Raw genomic sequence first — 19,367 nt, forward strand, 5'->3', positions numbered from 1 at the left:
GAGAATAAAGCGTTTGAAAACTCTTAGTCTTACAGCACAGTCCTTCCAATTCCAGACCAAGGCCCAGGAAAGGTCCAGTCCTACGTTGTCATGACAGATTTTTATTTTTTGTATCAGTTAATGACTGTCTATTTACATAAAATTCTGGGTAGGGCCCTGTGTGCCAAGATCTGGGTGTCACTACTGATTATGGCAGACCTCTTTGTCTTTCCTGTTTCATATCATCTGGGAATTAGGAAGATATGAGCTCTTTATTTATGGGAATTGTTTTTGCCTCATGTTAAGTCATGTATTGTTATGTGAATAAGCAGCATGTAAATGGATATAATAAATGCTGCTGAGAATGTTTGCATAGATATTGCCAAAATGGTTTCAGCCAAGTACTGTTGGTCATTAATTTTTCCTTCTCTTCCTTTTTACAGGCTAATGTTCTGTAGAACTTTTCTGATTTCTACACAGATTTTTATAGTTTAACATATTTTGCTCATATATTCAACATACATTAAGATATTTGCATAAGAATAGGTCCTTGCTGATAATCAGCATGTTACCATTTATAAATAATAAACTTGATCCCTGGGATTCGAATATTTGTTTATTTCTGAGGACTCCTGATTTCTGTGACTTTATTCCACTCAGTGCATGTTGGGGTAGCATCTTGCTTATCCAGCACAGGAGTATTTGGCCAGGTTCCACCTGGTCCTTGTCACAGACACTCAGGAAAAAAGGATAAGGATCGCCATAGACACTTGATTTCTGTGTCTCTCATGCTCTTGCATTGGAAATATTCCTCCTGATTACTCACAGTCCCTCTTGGCCAAAAGCAAAAGCATGGCTGGCTCCTGAATTTGAGATTCTACTTTGGTGGAAGAAAAAACTAGGTTTTGATTCCTGTCTATATTTTTCTGTGAATTGAATCCTCTTTTAAAAAATCATAAGTGTTGAATGTAGTCACAAAATTTCTGAGATTATTCTCTTGGTATTGAAAAGGACATTAAAGATTATTAACCTGTATATACCAGAAATGTTCAATTCAATGTAATAAATGTTCTTCCTCTTTAGTTAGCAGAATTAATACTTTCAAGAAGACATCAATTTAGGCTCGTACAATTCCAAAAGGGGTAAAATTAAAAATTTTAAATATTTAAATATTTAAATATTAAAGCAAATGGTGTTCATTGAGAGGAAAAAGGCATGAAAATGAGATTTACTTGGGATAGGCACCTAATTGTTCAGATGCATTTGAGATGTTTGCCAAAGTAATTGTGTAACAAGTAAAAGTCTTGTGAGATCACATGCTTTTACTAGGATTAGACCTACCTAGATAACATTTTCTTAAGCAGTCAGGAGGGCAGGTATGCATGATATATTTATCTTTTCATTTCAGAGCCTCCAGAGCAGCTCTATTGTGGACTTCAGAGAGAGCACCATTCTGAATAGAAACATAACACTGTCTTTTTTAAAATCACTATAACTGGCTCTCATGTCCTTAGCAGGGATGTCATGTTTAGGAAAACAATTATTCCCTCAGGACTGGTTTCTCATTTTGTACTTCAAAAAAATTATATATCTCAAGGGAGCTCCTAAAGGCATCACCAACTCCATTTTTCCTTCTACTCTCATTTGTTTTGATATTACAAATCCTACAACTCCCTAACATATAATGTGAGGTTGCTGAAGTATATGCTCTTGCTGTAACTGAGATGTTAAAGAAGGGATTCTTATTTAAAGATTACTACTGCCCCTTGCTCAGATGTTCCAGCCATTTTATTGCACACGTTACATCCAGATTTTCTTGTTTATCTGGCAGTTCATTATTTAAGGCCAGCTTGTCAAAATAGGTTAAATATTCTTTGGGAAACATGGTCACATCTTTGAGACACCACAAATATTTTTAATATGAAAAGATTGGCTTGATAAGAGAAACACGATAAACTTGCATCCCCTAAAATACTTCTCTGCTTGTTAATGTGTATTTCTAAGAGTATTAGTGCACAGATGACAAACTTCACGGCAGTAGAGTCCTGGAGAAGCCGACACCAGCAAAGCAGTGAAAATGACTGCTGGTGATTTGTTCTAACTACCTGATCTTGTGACATCTCCCCAGATTTACGACCAAGATGGGACACTGCAGCACTTTATCGACGGCGGAGAGCCCAGCAAGTCAAGCTGGATGAGGTACATCCGCTGCGCCAGGCACTGTGGGGAGCAGAACCTGACAGTGGTTCAGTACAGGTAAAGTCATCTTTGCTTCACCCCACGACACAAAATGAGACTGTTTCGGCAGCCTGTAGCCATCAGGAGCACTGCTGCCTTTGGCTGCAGACGCAGGGTCAGAGCTGTGGAGGATGTGCTGGCACGGGGACGCTCCGGGGAGCCAGGGCAGCCCAGTGTCACTTGTGGGGCCACCCCGCCACACAGAGCTCTCTGCACCTCTTCAAACACTCCAGCAGAGGCAAGCCAACACAAGCAGCTCTCCACCCTTGATGAGCGTGGTAGGGGAGGGGGAGAAGTGGCACCCAGAGGCATCCTGAGGGTCAGTCACGAGGCGTGTGTGCATCTCGTGCTTTTCTGAGTGCACCTGCCAGCCCGCATTGCGAGGGCTTGCACCTCTCGTGTTGCTGGCTGGACAAAGCCAAAATGTGAAGAAAAATGTAAAGAAGTTATGCATTTTGCTTTGTACTGGCAAATAGATCCAGAAAACCCAGACAACACATTACATAAATACATGATCTCAGCTGTAAACAAACCTTTTGCCTTAGAATCAGAAGCGACTGCTTGGCCTTATTAAATGTGGTAGGAAGCACATCAAAGAATGCCCCAGGCTTGCCAGTTGTAGTGAGCAACGATTTTTGCTGGTTGCTTCAGAGAGCAGTTTCTTTTATTTAGGAAAAAAATCTTAAACTTATTTAAACTATCTTTAAAATTAAAAATAAAACATACAAAAGCAAGCTAAAATGAAATATATAAAGTTTGATTAACCCATAGGGATCCAATTTAACAATTGTAAAATTGTTCAATTGCATTTTCAACTTTTTTTATTCTCTGGCCAGTTGACTAAACAATGCTGCAGTTAAAAAAATAACAGTCCTATTTATACATTACAAATCTTTTATTATATACTTAAATATCTGCTATCTATAGCTAAAATACCATAGGATTTTAAATAAACACACTGGATGATGAATAAAGATTGTTGTGATGAAAGAGTATTTTTGTAGGTATCTTGCGGACTATTTTTCTATGTGTACGTGCATGTATATATATATAAAAAAAGAAAAAATATGCCTATGTATATATATATATATATATTTAGATGACAAAACTAAATGAAAAGTGAACATGAGAAAGTCATTACACATCTGTCAATATTAAGTGGATTTTACAACTCTCCTTTCATGATGGAGTTTTTACTTAGAGTTCCCTCTGTTGATCTGTTTTCGATTACTTCAGATCTTTATAAAATGAACTACAAAAACACAATTTAAAAAACTGGCATCCATCACCAGTGACTGCATCCAAGTGTAAGAAAATAGAAAAGTTGGACACTGAAAAACCAGCCTAATTTTTATTGTACATGGACGTCCTCCTCACAGAAAGTCAGCTGGTTTAAATTCATTCTGTTATGATTTGTAATATCTAAATGGAATTTTCTTCAAAGTGCTCTTGATTGATTGACCCTTAGCTGAACGTTTTGTTTTTATTTTGAGGCTGACAATAATGTTTGTTGGCATGTGTTCTGCTTCAACTGCGTTGGGACGCCATGAAGCTATCTTTATGAGTCATCCAACCACAATACTAAATACATGTCAGCAAAGGAAATATTATCCGAAAAGGGAAAAATCCCTTTGATGTACTTCAGCATGCAGAGATTTCTGCGAGTTTTGGAAGCTCTGCACACTTGTAAGGGACGGTGTACACTTACACATTTTTTTGCCTGCCTACTCCAAGCCCCACAGACCACCCATTGCTCAAAAACAGTTCTGCTCTTTCAGCGGCAAAGTGTGTCATTTGGTTTTAGCACATTCATTTGCCGGGCTGCTGTGTTTATGTTAAGGGAAGCCAAACTGAGAGATGAAATGTTACAAGGGTGAAGTACAAAGTAGACTCAATTTTTCTCAAGTTAAGAGATGCCGGTAATTTATAGCGTGGCTCCGATTTTCATTTTTATGTAACGGTGGAAAGAATTAACAAATGCAAAGCTCTGGGAAGAAAGAGAGAGTGAAGAAGAGGAGGAGAAGGAGGAGGAGGGAAGACGAAGGGGAGACACAAAGGGGAGAGTTTTTGTCAGATATTCATAGAAGGCTAAGAAAACTGTTCTGCTTAGCTAGCAGTGCCCTCCTGAGACAGGGTGGCAGTAAGCGAGGAAAATAACAAGATAAATGAAATTTTTGCAGCTGCTAGTAAAATATTGAGAATCTGCACTTTTTTATTGATCTTTATGATCCTGTTGCCAAGAGCCACTTTGCGGTGACAAAATATGTTGACAAGTGCATATCTCACTGCCATGAAAAATGTGGTAGAAGATTCTCCTTATGTCTGCAGTGTTATACAAGGAACAAATTGCATTGCTACAGCCAATTCTTTATAGAAAGTCTAAATTTAAGGCTTACCAACCCTAAACACTTTTATCTTGAACTTCAGAATAATGTTTGTAGCCATTCTTCACTCAGAAAACTGGTTGAGGCCTAACTTCTCTTTCTTTTTTTTTTCTTTTCTTTTTTTTTGTCTATAGATGTTTTTCTGCCTTACATAAGCTGTTATAAAAAATGGTCATTTCTTGGTACTTTGACTGTATCACTTTGGTATGTAATCCTTCAGCAAGAGTGGACTGTTCTTCTTGTATATATTGAATTTCTATCCATCTCACAGGAGTGTGTTTTACTGTTCTATGTGAAGTGTAAGGGAAAAGAGCCACTGCAAACTGATAACATTTGTCTTTTATCTTGTGCTTGATTCTAATCTTCCACAGTTTTTGCTGCCATGTAAATGTCTTAACTGCAGAAGTATCCCTCTGAAGCTATTTACATCAGTGCAAGACCAGGATAAGGCTCTTGTTTTTATGCTAAAGACATTAGGATTTTTCTCTTTGCCCACCCTCAATTCCCACTTCAGTGGTCTAGAAATACCCAGTCTTCTCTCATAGGAATAATGAGATATCACACGTATGGTAACACTGATTTTATACATACTAAATCATTGGCACTGACCTCATGTTCTGTATAGGGGAAGATTTTAGCACTGCATGATCAACTAAGTCAAAGTCTGATTTTCTCAACAACCCAAGATCTCTCTTTTGATGGTATATTAGTACCATGAAAGGTCACTTCACACTACTTCAGAGATCTTGTTAAATGAACTTACTCATGTAAAAGACCTGTTCTCTGTTTACCCAAAAATACTTTAATTTCAGCTTAGATGACAAATACAGAGCTGTTTAAATGGCTGGACTTGTTGATCTGTGTACACCTCTCAGATGGTTACCCTGTATAAGCAAAAAGTGCCACTCTAAAATACCCCAGAAGCAGACACTGCAAGAAAATACCTGTATTTTTATAGTATCTTAGTCCTTCTAAAACCTTTGCTTTTAAGATATGCTGGATACAACTTGTCCATAATGTTTGCTACAGGAGCAAAGTCCTTCTCCACAGATGTGGTTTTAAAACAATCAGTAAATAATTCATTTAGTTATCTGCAGAAATGCATCCAAAACAATGAACTTCTACTGTAATATCATGTACTATAAGATGAGAATGCTTTATTGCTAAATCATGCAATGTTTTCTTTTTTCTTGATTAGGTCAAACATATTCTACCGGGCTTGTATAGATATCCCCAGGGGCACTGAGCTGTTAGTGTGGTACAATGACAGCTACACATCTTTCTTTGGAATCCCTCTCCAGTGCATTGCACAAGACGAAAATTGTAAGTTCTTCCTTGCATTTCTACCTGTGTAAGCCATAATTCCTTTTTCATGCCTAATCAGATATTCATAGAGTGTTTTAATGGGGTGCTCTGTCCCTGGAACTTCAACATCAGTCTGGATTAAGCCTTGAGCAACCTGCTCTGGTGGTGTCCCTGCCCATGGCAGGGGAGCTGGAACCATAAGTGATTAATTAATCTATTGTAAACAGGTTTGTTTGGTTCTCCTCATTGTTACCAAACCTATCACAAAACACTCTCTTGCCAAAAAAGTAATGCATTACGAGCCCACAGGGCCTCTGTTGGTGATTCCTTTTTCTATTACCTCTGAGTATGCTGAGAAAAGCTTTGGCTGGCTGATTTAAGAGGTTAGATCCTTGTGGTTAGACATAAAAACCTACTTTAAAAAATACCAACTGAGTGTAAGTACCCCGAGACGACAATAAATCTCTATTCTATCCTGACCATCCCCATTTTCATCCATTCTTTTACCTGTTCTCAACATTTTATTTCTAGTTTGCTAGGGATCCTCACAAAACTAAGTGTGCATGGTTACTTAAAATACAGGCAAAATGCAGTGCTGGATACCTTTGTCTGTAATAGAAGGGTGATCCAGGCATATCTTTCCATTTTACTGCCTGTGTGTGAGACTTGTTGGAGCTCGTATCCATTTTGGTGACTATATGTATCTATGAAGTGGAAGAAAACAATAATGGACTCCTTGACTTTGGTCTAAAGTAAACCTGTGACTGCCTACACTTTGTAAATTACTTAAACTGGGTATCAAAGAGGATGAACTGCTAGGAGGAACTAGTTAGTGTCTTGTAGCAACTTCAATACTGAAATGTGCAGCAATTAAACAGTAAGATAGCAGGGATTAAACTGTTGAAAATAAACATCCTTTCCATTTTGAGTTTTCAAGTCTGTTGGGCTTGAGAAAATTTTAAAAGAAATTTAGTTATTGGCAGAAATATTTGCTGATGAAAGGTATGTTCTGCAGTGTAGAATATAGAAATATTATTTGTTTCTTTCAGGGATTACAAAAATTTTATTTGAAAACAAAAGCATTATGGCTAAAATCTGTAAATATTGTCTCTTGCTATTTTTCTGTGAGACAAACCAGAGCTTCATCCACAGAGATATTGACATGAGTAGATGAAATTAATCTCTGACTATGGAGCCAGCTGCAAAATGGCACAGGACTTAAGCCCCACTTAAATTCCCAGAATGTACCTTCTGCTTATCTTCTGCAGAGAGGTATTTTCAGCAGCACAAGTTCTGCCTGTATTCCTTAGGTTTTCAGTAGCCTGATCTCATTGCTTCTGTGGACTTTTATGAGTACAATGTAAAGAAAGGAAAAGAGTTATCTCCCTCTTCTGACTATAAAGGCAAAATGATAGTATACAACTTGCTCCTGGTACTGAAGAGACTTAGATGTATTCTGCATCTGGAAACTTGTGCTAGACAGCTCCATGGATGTATCTCTACTTAGAAACTAGGTTCTCAGATACTACTAAAAAGAATAGATTAGGAAAGACCTCAACTGACATAAATTAAATATCTTGTAATAATATAATATTGGAATTGTTATGATTGGTCATAGATACTAGAATATAATTCTAAAGCAACTGGCAGGATTTAAAATATTACCAAATATTAATTTGTAATTGTTTTGGTTTTTTATTGTTTCTTTGCTTTTGTCTGTTTGTTTGGTTGGGTTTTTTTGTATATTAAATAATGTTGGCTGATTCCAGCTTACAAATGCAATTTTTCATTTGCTCTTAGAAATCTATAATCATGGCTTACCAAAACAGAGTTGTAGTTTCTGATAATGAGTTTAATACATGCTATGTACCTATTGGTAGATATAAACAGTTGGTAACTAAATTGGTATAGACTTATATGTGTACAGACTTGTATGCATATAACATATTTAATTAAAAATTTCCATTAAAATACTAGCTCATGAGCCTGAGTGAGCCAAAATTAGTAAGCATTAGAAGTTTTTTGGTCCAGGTGGCCTAAATTATGTTTATTTTCACATTGTGGTGCAAATTTTGTCAGCTGACTATATTTTTCCACAGGAACCTTGCCTCATTCATTGTATGATATTCATGGTTCTCAAGGTGTGAGGCAGCTGTTCAATTTCTCCTACTCGCTTGACCTCCTGCCTTTCTTATCACAAAACATTCAGATTCAGCACTAAATCACTTGTTTGTGAAAAGCATATTGCATTTGTTGCTGAAATATCTGAGTGCCTCATAAGACAGAGTTAATTGATGATCATATGGCTAGAAACAATTTTCATGGGACTTTAAAACACTTTTATGCCTGTTTTGTAGGTGGGAAACTGATGCAGAAAGATCTCTCTGCCTGCACTTTGCAGTGTTTTATGGTGACCTACCTGCTGTTAACCTCAGGCATAAGACACATGATGGAGTCCTGATTTCTTACTACATTGACAGTGTGACTATTTGGGAGATGTAATAATAAAATATCCTTAGAGTCTGCCCTTTCATAGGATAAGGGAACTATTGCTGCAGTAGTTGTTTAATCCCTGTTGTACCCCGAGCAGTGCCCAAGCAGGGATTTTTTTCTCCATGTTCTCAAAATCCACACTTGTCTGTGATATAGCAGTCAGACATGCTGACTGCAACATGCAGAGTCAGGGTATCACAAGTGGTGCAGCTTTTTCTTTCAGATGACAATCCCATGGTGTAATAAATATATATCACAGTCAGGGTTCTCTGGGTCCTTTCAGTCTCAGTCACTCCCTTGCATGAATTTTCATTTCTGTGTCACAGAATCAGCACCATCCATTTAGATCACTGTCTCGTTCAAGCCCTTATTTTCTTTCCCCCCCCTTTTTTTCCCTGTTTTCCCTCGTTTTTTTTCCTTTTTTTTTTTTTTTTTTTTTTGTACATTGTTAAAATAAAATTGTTTCATTGTAGTGTCAAGAAAATGGATATTGATTTTATTTTTTTTGGTGTCTCCCAAAATTGTATCAGTTTTGAAAAGGCATAAAAAGGATCTTATATATTTTTCTTGTTTTCTCCCAGTGAATGTCCCTTCGACTGTAATGGAGGCCATGTCCAGACAAGACACCCTACAGCCTTTTAATAAAAGTAGCAAACTGTCCCCTGCCACTCCACAGCGATCCGTAGTATTTCCACAGACTCCGTGTAGCAGAAATTTTTCTCTCCTGGATAAGTCTGGGTCCATCGAGTCAGGATTTAACCAGATCAGTGTCAAAAACCAACGAGTTCTTGCGAGCCCAACTTCAACAAGCCAACTAAATTCTGAGTTCAGTGACTGGCATCTTTGGAAATGTGGGCAATGCTTTAAGACTTTCACCCAGCGGATCCTCTTACAGATGCATGTGTGTACACAGAACCCCGACAGGTAAAGCCCAGGCTCTCTTTATTTCTGTATCTACTGATAGCCACATCCACTGCTTTCTTCTTTTATCAAGCTGTTATCATTTTCAAAACCAAACCATTATTATGAGGAGCCTGTATGACATAAATCTGCAGCTACGTGAAATAAGCTGATAAAAACGATTGCTTGCCTTCACTATTTATAAAAGCATTCGGTGCCTAAATGTGCAGATAAAAGGAAATAGCTAAGGATATAATCTTGTTTTTAGAATGGTTTGGTACATCTGATGGAGGCAACAAAATAGAATGAAAATTTATTAATATCATAGATGGAAAAAATGAGGTCAAGATAATTAAAAGTCTCTCTGTCTTCCAAAGATAATCTAACTTGCTGCTCAGTGGCTGTCACAGTCATTTCAGGGTTCACCTATAGTGTGCAATGCGTATGAACTTAATTAAGTACTAAGAGGTAATGAATTGGAATTTTTTGCTTAGTACTATTTTTCTTCATAGCATGCAAACCCATAAATCGTACAAAGCTGTCAAAAGGAAATACCTACTCCGCCAGTGATGTGGAGGAAAACAGATGCCACTTATTCAATAAACTAATATCCACACAGAAGAAAAATGTTGACTAGATACCTCAGAGTCAAAGTTGGTTTGAAAGTTTGTCAATACAGAATTTTATGGCTGTGAACTGAGGATGAAATTTAGCTGAACAAGTGAATTAAAATTTCAGGTACTCTGACCGGTGGCACAGTAAATATAATGGAACCATTATTTATGAATCAAAGCTGGTTTATTTGACAATTTTGATAGCTGGCAGGACAAAAGACAAAAATCAAATTAATTCAATAAAAAAGGCTGCCCGTGTTTTGTCTCTTCTTCAGCTGTGAACATTTGAGCAGAACAGCTGAATCCCTGGAACATTGTTCTAAAAGCAGCATTTAATTGTGAATTGCACTTAACAAAACACTATTAAAATATAACAAAGAGTGAGTCTGTGCATGTGTTTGTGTGCATGTCTATGTCTCCTTGTGTACTTTGTGTACTATCTACATGTATGAATATGGTTGTATGATTCTATGGATATGGAGAGAATAAGTCCATTTTTCAAGAAGAAATGTCAAGCATGTAAGAGGCTAATTAGGTTCCAAGCTAATATTAATAGAAATTAAATAATTGATAACATTGTGAGTGCAAACAAGCCCTTTCAACACTTTTCTGGGTTTTATGCTTGCCTCAGCAGAAGAAAAAGCCTTGCTAAGGAAGCTATAGGACAAAATTGGTAATTTAACAGAATATTGGTCCTGAAAAGTCCCCTCTCCTACATATCACAGACTTTTGTGTTTACAGCATCCTGAGCATACTGTAAAGCATAAAATGGTACAACCATCTGGAAGAGTATTGAGACTGGAAAAGGCATATTGTGATGCCCTCCATATACTTTTTCAGTGATTCATCCAGTCAGCTGTGACACCTAGATTTCATCCTTTACTTGAACCTGTGTCTTCCTTTATGAAGAAATAAGTTGCAGATAACAGTTAGTGCAAGGAGAGTCTCTGTTAATGGCACTATTCTTCACTCTAAGTGACTGCTAAATACTCATTTTGTCAGAGAAAGAAAATGAGGATAAGTCTGTCTTACCATTATATCTTTAATCTTGGAGGTGAGAGATTAATTTTTTAAAATAAATTTTATTTATTTTTATTTATTCCCTCCTAAGCAGCTTGTGCCAAATATTGACTGAAACACAGACTGAATTTCTGCTCTTCACTCTTAAAAGCGAACATTCTCATTAGAAGGGTTCTGATTCATGGTGTGTTACCTCTCAGTCCCTCTCGTGCCTGCCCAGCCTGCAGCTTCTTCAGGAAAGTCTGGAGGACTGTCAGCTCAGAATACCCCAGAGCATAGTAGGAAATCATCTTGCTATGATTAAGGTCATTGCAATTCATTCTGTGTTTGAAATGACCATGAATAACAGGTACTGCCCTAGGATCTGGTTTCTTATATCCCTGCTTAGAAATCATTAAAGTTTGAGCTTGCATCACAGGAAACTTTTTGTGTTTAGCAGATACCAGTTATTTAGTGATGCAGTCTAGAAAAAGTGGCCTTTGGTTTCTTCAACATATCACACTTTTCTAGATGAAAAATTTTTACGGTGTTGTACAAAATTCCCAGGAAACACGAAATCAGAGTACAATTTGTGAAAGAATACCTGCTCACCAGCCCATTGTACTGGATGCAACTCTCTGGTTTTCATTTTCTCAGTGACATCTGCAGTGCCGTTCCGGCTGATAAACAACTCCGCACTTGTTGTCAGCAGTCTGTGAGCACACCAGTCCCTGCACCTTTGATATGACTGGAGCAGCAGGGCTGCTCCCTTGCCTCTAGGAAATAGACTTTGGTCAATCTGTTCTGGCTTGGTACTTGTATTGCAGCAATGCTGTGCAGGAAAAACACCTTTGAATCCATGCAGAAATCCAACTCATGGTCTGAAATTCGAGAAAAGCAGACTACCTGAAGCTTGAAAAAACCAAAGATAATACAACAATTGAGATTAAGAAAACATCTAAATGAGAGCAGATGTAAAATAGGCCACAATATACATCATTTCATAAAATAGTAAGAAATGAATGATCCTATTTAACTGGCAAATCACTTAAAAAATAAAAATAGTTTAAAAATATTGTGAATCCCAAATAGGAGAAATTTTTAAAATAATCTGCTGTGCTTTTTGTTATATTTCAAGATCCAGATTTTAATTTAAAATAAGTTTCAATTGTTTACTGGTTTAATTATATACTTATCCCTTTCCACCAAATCTTTTTCAGCTCGTTACATTTTGTAGGGCTTCTCTTTGAAATGAATGGTAATTGGACTTAAAGTGGGTATGGGAAGTGGAAATTCAAATCAGTAAAATCCTGAACTCAGGGACCTTCTGAATCTTTGAGACTTGTTTAGCCTTGACCAGACAGAAGCAGTTTGAGAAGATATTTATGGAAATATATATTTTTAGGGTTTTTTATTTGTTTATTTTGTTGGAGGGTTAATTTTTTAATACATATTTTTATATTTATCTATATAAATTTTAAAAAAATTATTATTGCTGCCCTTCTGCTGCAGAAATTCCTAACAATACTGTTTGGAAGGCTCAAAAAGGGGGCAACTAAAACTCTTTATTACAATGAACAGTTTTTACAGAAGTTGATATTGGTGTTTTTTTAGCAGTAACCACTTTTCTGATAATGTCAGCCTTTTTTAATGATATCATGCTTTCCTATCACTATGATCACTAGATTCAGGACAGAATGGTGTTGAGGGAAGGCAGAAGTCTTCAGTTCTCAAGAGTTTGTGTGGCACATTTTCATGTACAACCTGTACATCTGTGTGATATATATTCTCATTGATTGCCAGGGATTCAAGCTGAGAAACTGAGGGAAAGCACACTCCATAAATGTGTTCATAGATTATGGGTGTGATCTGGCACGCACAACTCTTCTTTACTCAAGAGATATTATTATACTCATGTTTTGCAATATCACCTCCATATTAAATAGCATTTTTGTTTTGTTTTGTTTTGTTTTGTTTTGTTTTGTTTTGTTTTGTTTTGTTTTGTTTTTTCTTAACAGGAAGTTGAAGTTACCAATTTAATAGACGTTTTTCTCCAAGATCATGGCTTAGTCCATTTTGTGTTTATATTTGCTTTATAGGTTCTGTATCTTTGACCTTGATGTTCTCCACAAGTCCACTAATTGATTTGAACCTCTCCAAAACAGACTTAGAAAAAATATGAGTTTTGAGCAAGAGTTGCCTATTTCTGTTTATTGAGTATTGCTCAGTTAAAGTAAACTTCACGCTGCATTTAATGCTGATTCTTGCATGATCTTTTCATAAAGGTTCTCAAGTGCCCAGCACTCAGAGCCAATAACAATAACAGGTGTACAGAGCAGCAGCTGTCCCTGACAGAAGCTTGCAGATGCTCCAAGCGTGCTGGCTTTCTTATTTTGCTGAACATTTGTAGCAGATGATTGAAAGCTGATGCTGGCCCCACTTCACCTGCCCTGCTTTTGGGCTGTGGTGTGGCAGTCTCTGCCCTGTAACAATGAGAAATGCTGTCCAGGGTTCAAGGGAGCCCTGTGTCCCACTCTTTGAGACTGTAACATCAATCACCTCTTCCAAGCCCAGGAGCATAGAGGAAGTCAGGCACAACCACCAGGATGGTGGGTATGAATGGATGAAGGGAGAACTCCTGGATGAAATCAAAGACAAAAGCCTTCAGTGGATGCAAGCAGAGACATGTAACCTGGGAGACTTACAGACAAATTGTCTAAGCAGTCAGGAATGCCCTTGGGAAAGCCAAAGCCCTTGTAGCCTTAAATGGATTAAATGTGGGCAGGGACATCTAGAACAAAAAAAAATTCTGTTGTTACATTGGTGGTAAAGGAAGACGAGGGAAATTGTGGGTCCTCTGTAAAAGAAAGCAGGAGGTCTGTTGATCTGGGCCATGGAAAAGGCTGAGTCAATAACTTCACTGGCAAATGTTCCAGTCACACCACCCACATCACAGAGGGCAAAGGCAGGGACTGAGAGAATGAAGAACTGCCAGCTGTAGAAGATCAGACTGAAGACCATCTAAAGAACTTGAAGATGTGCAAGCCCATGGTGGCTGGTGAGAAGCATGTGCATGTCCTGAGAGAAATGGTGGACCGAGTGGCTGAGCCACTGTCTGTCATATCTGAGAGGTTGTGGCAGTCTGGTGGAGCTCCTGCTGATTCAAAAAGGGGTAACAAAACTTCCACTGTTAAAAAGAAAGACCTGGAGAGCTACAAGGCAGTGAGTTTCACCTTGGTACTTGGCAAGAGCATGGAGAAGATCCCCCTGGCAACTCGGTTAAGGAATATGGAGGATAACGTGATGACTGATGACAGCAATTTCACTAAGGGCAAATCATACCTGACAAATTTGGTAGCCTTCTACAACATTACAGAGTTGGTAAATAAGGAATAGAGACTGAGGTTATCTACCTGTACCAGTGCAAAGAGTTTGCACACAGAAGCCTTGTCTCTGAAGTGAAGAGATGCTTGATAGTCAGATCTCTCAGCGGATTAGGAATTGGCTGGAAAGCTGCACTCAAAAGAGCTGTGGTCAATGACTCAATTTCCAGGTGGAGACCAGGGACGTTCCCCAGGGGCTGCTATTTGGACTGATGCTATTCAGCAGCAGAACAGTGTTTGTTGGGACAGTGGGATTAAGTGCACCCTTGCACGTGCTGGAAGGACAGGATATCATCCAGAGTGACCTTGGCAGGTTGGAGAGATGGGACTGTGGCAATGTCATGAAATACAAAAAGAGCAAGTGATAGGTGTTAAATGTGAGTCAGGAGAACCCCAAGCACAAATACAGGCTGGGTGGAGAATGGACTGAGAACATCCCTGAGGAGAAGGACTTGGAGGTGCTGGTGGATGAGAAGTTGGACATGAGCCAGATGTGCACTCACAGTCCAGAAATCCAAACATGTCCTGAGCTGTGTCAAAAGCAGCACGGGCAGGAGATAATTCTCCCTTCTATTCAACTCTTGTGAAACCCAACCTGGATGCATGCAGCTGGGATCCTTGCATCCTTGGAAAACCCACCAGCACTGCATCCAGGTCTGGGGATTTCAACATAAGGATGTGGATCTGCTAGAGAGAGTCCAGAGGACAATCCCAAAGATGGTCAGAGGGTTGAAGACAGGTTGAGAGAGTTTGGGCTGTTCAGTGTAAAGAAAAGAAGGGCTCAGGGACACCTTATATGAGCTTTCCAGAGCCCACAGGGACCTGCAAGAAAGCTGGAGAGAGACTTCTTGTGAGGACAAATAGGAAAAGTGATAATGGCTTTAGACTGAAAGAGTGTAAATTTAGATTGGATGTAAGAAAGGAATTCTTTAGTGTGAGGGTAATGAGACAGACTTGAAATTTTCCCAGAGAAGCTGTTGATGCCCCATCCTGGGAAAGATCAAGGCCAAATAGGATGGAGCCTTGAGTGAAAGACGTCCCTGTCTATAACAAGGGGTTAGAAACAAGATGGTGATTAAGATCCCTTTCAACACAGACCATTTTATAACTCTATGGTCATGTTAGTTTTTCGCTTCTTAGTCTTCAACAAGAGACAAAAATATTTTCAATCACATGGCAGTCTCTCAATTGGTGTTTTTCTTCTTCTTTCTGAGTGAAAATATTTTGTGCTATTTTGTCTCATTGGGCTGAGAGAATTTCAATGACAAAGTTACAAATATTCAGGAACTCCCTCTTACAAGCAATTTCTCTTCTAAGTTTTGAACTAGAATTACATATGCCCCTTGAAAAGGACAAATTCCCTTCTGAAGAGGCCACACTAAAAATCTCTTCATCATAAAAGAAATAATTAGAAAAAGGAGTGGAAAATAATGACTGGGTTTTTCAAGGTTCTAAAAATTCAAAGAGTTAATAATTTATGACATAGGAAATAAATTTATAACACTTAGATATACTTAGGAGTCAGAATTTGGAAAATATATTATTTTGGCAGAGGTATGGTAAAAGACAAATAAAACTACGTCAGTTTTGCTAAACGGAAATATAGAAAGATTTAATCTGAATGTGTAACTGTCTCTCAGTAAGTATTTCAGGTGAAATCATATGGATTTTTCTATTCTCTTAACATGCTTTGTAAATGTTAGGGGTTCTAAATTCCCTGCCCAAAACATGAGCTTTGGTGAGGTTCAGTAGGCCTTATAGGGAAGCATGAGTTTTTTGCTGGTCCTGTACATGATGTAATTTCACCCAGAAAAATATCAGCTGCAAAAGAAAATTTTAAGACAGGGAAAGACATCATCAAAGGGCAAAATCATTCAAGAGATTCTCTAGCTTAGAGAGCAGAATTTATTCTTTAGTGTTCTCATTCTGAAAAATGTGTCTTTCGCAACTCAGAAAAGCTCAAAGTATAAATTACCACAAATCCTGAAAACTATTACATTAGAATTGCTCTCAGAATTTAATTTTAGATGGCCTGTCTTCCTGTATGGCCATCATACAGCCAGAGACTGTAGGATTAGGGTCTCTAGAAAAAGCTGATGGATTCCAAAGGTCAGTAAACCTAGATAGTTTATCAAGATGCATGGGATTAGTAACAACAGTGTAACTTTTCCAGCAGGAAAATTTTCTTCTCAGTAAGTAGATTTCCCTTTTTTAAGCTCAAAAAGATGTGGAACTAAAAGCTCCCATGTAACTAGGTGTTTAATAAAAACATTACAACCACTTTTGGTGGCTGTCAGAACATCATTCTCCTCTGCACATTGCTGTAATCAGTTTAGCTACTCTTAACTGTAATTTAAAATTACTATCTGATAAGATTTTGATTCACATGGGTACTGTGAAGCTCAAAAGAGTACAATACATGTACTGGTTATTCCAAGGAAATGAGTTTTTCTGAGCAGGGAGTGCATTCAGTCCAGCAGTGGATTTTTGAAAGGACAGCCTATGAAGACCAGCATTTCTGTCACTTTGCTGCTGCTCCTTCTTGTCTGCAAAACTCTGCTATAGCGAGGTCACCATCTTAATTCATTGTCCCAGTGCAGACAAAAGTGATGGCAGAAGACATAACTGCTACATCAAAGGCAGGCATGCTCTGCCCATGTCAATGTACTCACTGAACCGAGCACTGCTTGCGCTCAGTCCTTCAGCACCACTTTCATTTTTTTTTGAAAAATAACATATTGATTTTATTTTCTTCCAAGGGAAAAAAAAAATTCTGAGCACAGTAAAACGGCTACCAGAGAACAGAATAACTTTTGTACTTTCGTACTTATTGAATTTAATTTTTCTTTTCTCTTTGAAAAATCCCAAAGTTGTCAGAAGTTGGCATGCTTAAATCTGCAGTGGTGCAAATTAGAGCATTTTAAGATGTTACAGTATTTGACTGCACTTTTAGGCTCCCTTTTTAAAATTAATTTTACCCAATGTGTGTCATTTATCTAAGCTTTAAAAAAATTACTCATTTTAGTATTAATTAGAATTACTTGAGTATAAATTGGATAAATGCACCCTCAGCAAAGAGAAGTGTAATTTCTTTAACAATTTTTCTCCCAATATGTGGATGAATCAGAAAAATGCAGTTGAAGCAACCCAACAATAGGATTGTTGGATAGAGGATCTTCTCCAGGGTATATTTTCTTAAACATAAGCCAGTGAAATATATTCTGAGTATTTTGTAAAGAAGACATTTGGTTCTGAGCCAATGAACCCATATTGTTTGGCATCACAATGTTCACTTATATCTGGTTTGAAATTTCGACTGTTTGCAGACAAGTTACATTGTGAATCTTCACTATGTTAAATTAATCACATTGATTTATTTCTCACTTTAAAAAAAAAGATTAATTGGTTTTATGTAGTATTGTATCATTTTTTGTGGTTGCCATTAAAAATAGATAACCAGAGGCTAATAGATGTTAATGGTCTCCTTCACTATTAAAAAAATCAATGTTTCTTTGATATGGAATATATTACTTCACTATTTTGTTTAAACACGTTTGATTACTGCATTCACCAATTATCTCTGTTTTACCAACTCTTGAAATTTCTTACCAAATTTGATAAATATTTTCTGTACAAATTAACTTTGGACTCCAAGGAAGGTGAAAACTAGACATGTTATTACTTGTCTTCCAGTAAGACAAACAGAGAAACACTTTCTTGGGGTTTTTTGTTGTTTTGTTGGTTTTTTTAAAATATTATTTTACATATATCTGTATATCTTTAAGGGCCATATCATCTAAATTACCTTTCCACAGCTTTTATATATCACTTTCAAACTTGTTGGAGAGTGGTTAGATTTTCAAATGCAAGTAATTAAAATTGTAAGCTATTGAGTTATTGATGAATACCGAGCTATTAATCAAGCTAAAAAATTCTACAATCAGGGTTCAGTGCTCTGAAGCACTGTAAAATAATAGTATTTGTGTTCAGTGATGCAAGTAGCCACAATTAAGCAGTTCACTTGACAAATGAGATAGTTCACTTTATTTTGCACCTAATTGAATTGTACATGCCTGGTCACCATTGTCTCTTTCCCTTTAGCTTTGGTTTCTAGCCATTTAAACATATACATTTATTATAGAGAGAGCAATTAAGCTGTGTTGGCCAGTGGCTCTGGAAACTCAGACATCAAGAGTTAAAATGTTGTGTAGGGTAAAAATCATTATCCGTCCAGAAAAAAACCTTAATTTTCTTAGCAAAAAGTCTGATAAGTGTTCAGGCCTCTGCTACTAACTTAAAACAAATGTGCAATGGAAAAAAACACCCTCTTAGGATTCTGGTATTAAGCCACTTTTACTGAAGAGAAATATATAGACATGTTTTCTTGGCATTTTATTTTAATTAGCATTTCAGCAGACCAGTCTCACATTGCTGTTTTGTACCCTTTTTTTCTGTTTGCCGTCTGCTTCTTATGATTCTGAATTTGCAATATATCAGTCAATTTTGTGTGTCTGTTTGTCATGTTTATTTTAGCATGATGTGTTGAAAATCCAGGTTCTGGGTTTCCTTTCAAGGTCCCCAAAAAGGGCATTTTCAGTCTGGATGGGAGAAAAGCATGAATAAAATTTAAAGATTTTCAACTGAAATAAGAAAACAGGAAAATAATTGCAATACGGTGGTCACTTTTTTCTAAGTTTCTTATTGAAATAGGTGGTATTTTAAAAACTGCAAAGGAATATGAGGAGTTTAATTGTGAATAGCTACAAAGCACAGATTGGACATAAAAATAATCATTAGATACGCATTTACAAGTAAGAGTGCAGCTGGCATCAACAGACAGAGGATTTCCTGAGTCCCTCAGCTCCAATGTGTGTGGATTTTTTTTTTTTTCGACTAAGGAGTACCGAGATTGAGAGAACTGAGGCAGACATTTGGTGTGCAGCGCAGTTGGCTGCATGGCGGTTCTCGTGGGCCCCACAGGCCCTCAGCTAAATCCCGCCCAAGAATTCCGCACTTGTTAAAGAGCTGGTGAAGTTCTGGGGAGGAGCACCCACAGCTGTGTTCGGGGGCTG

General features: G+C 37.5%; 1 protein-coding gene across 2 annotated transcripts in view; it reads left to right on the forward strand.

Annotated features, from left to right (window-relative positions):
- The window catches only part of PRDM6 (PR/SET domain 6), a 79,235-nt gene that overhangs the window by 48,503 nt on the left and 11,365 nt on the right, over nucleotides 1-19,367 (forward strand). For both annotated transcript variants that reach the window (XM_056514663.1, XM_056514662.1), the window contains exons 4-6: nucleotides 2,108-2,235; nucleotides 5,800-5,924; nucleotides 8,981-9,323. In XM_056514663.1, the coding sequence (XP_056370638.1) occupies nucleotides 2,108-2,235; nucleotides 5,800-5,924; nucleotides 8,981-9,323 (596 nt within the window). The remainder of the gene's footprint in view (nucleotides 1-2,107; nucleotides 2,236-5,799; nucleotides 5,925-8,980; nucleotides 9,324-19,367) is intronic.

The sequence above is a fragment of the Oenanthe melanoleuca genome, chromosome Z, assembly GCF_029582105.1.
Source record: "Oenanthe melanoleuca isolate GR-GAL-2019-014 chromosome Z, OMel1.0, whole genome shotgun sequence".
Lineage (NCBI taxonomy): Eukaryota > Metazoa > Chordata > Aves > Passeriformes > Muscicapidae > Oenanthe > Oenanthe melanoleuca.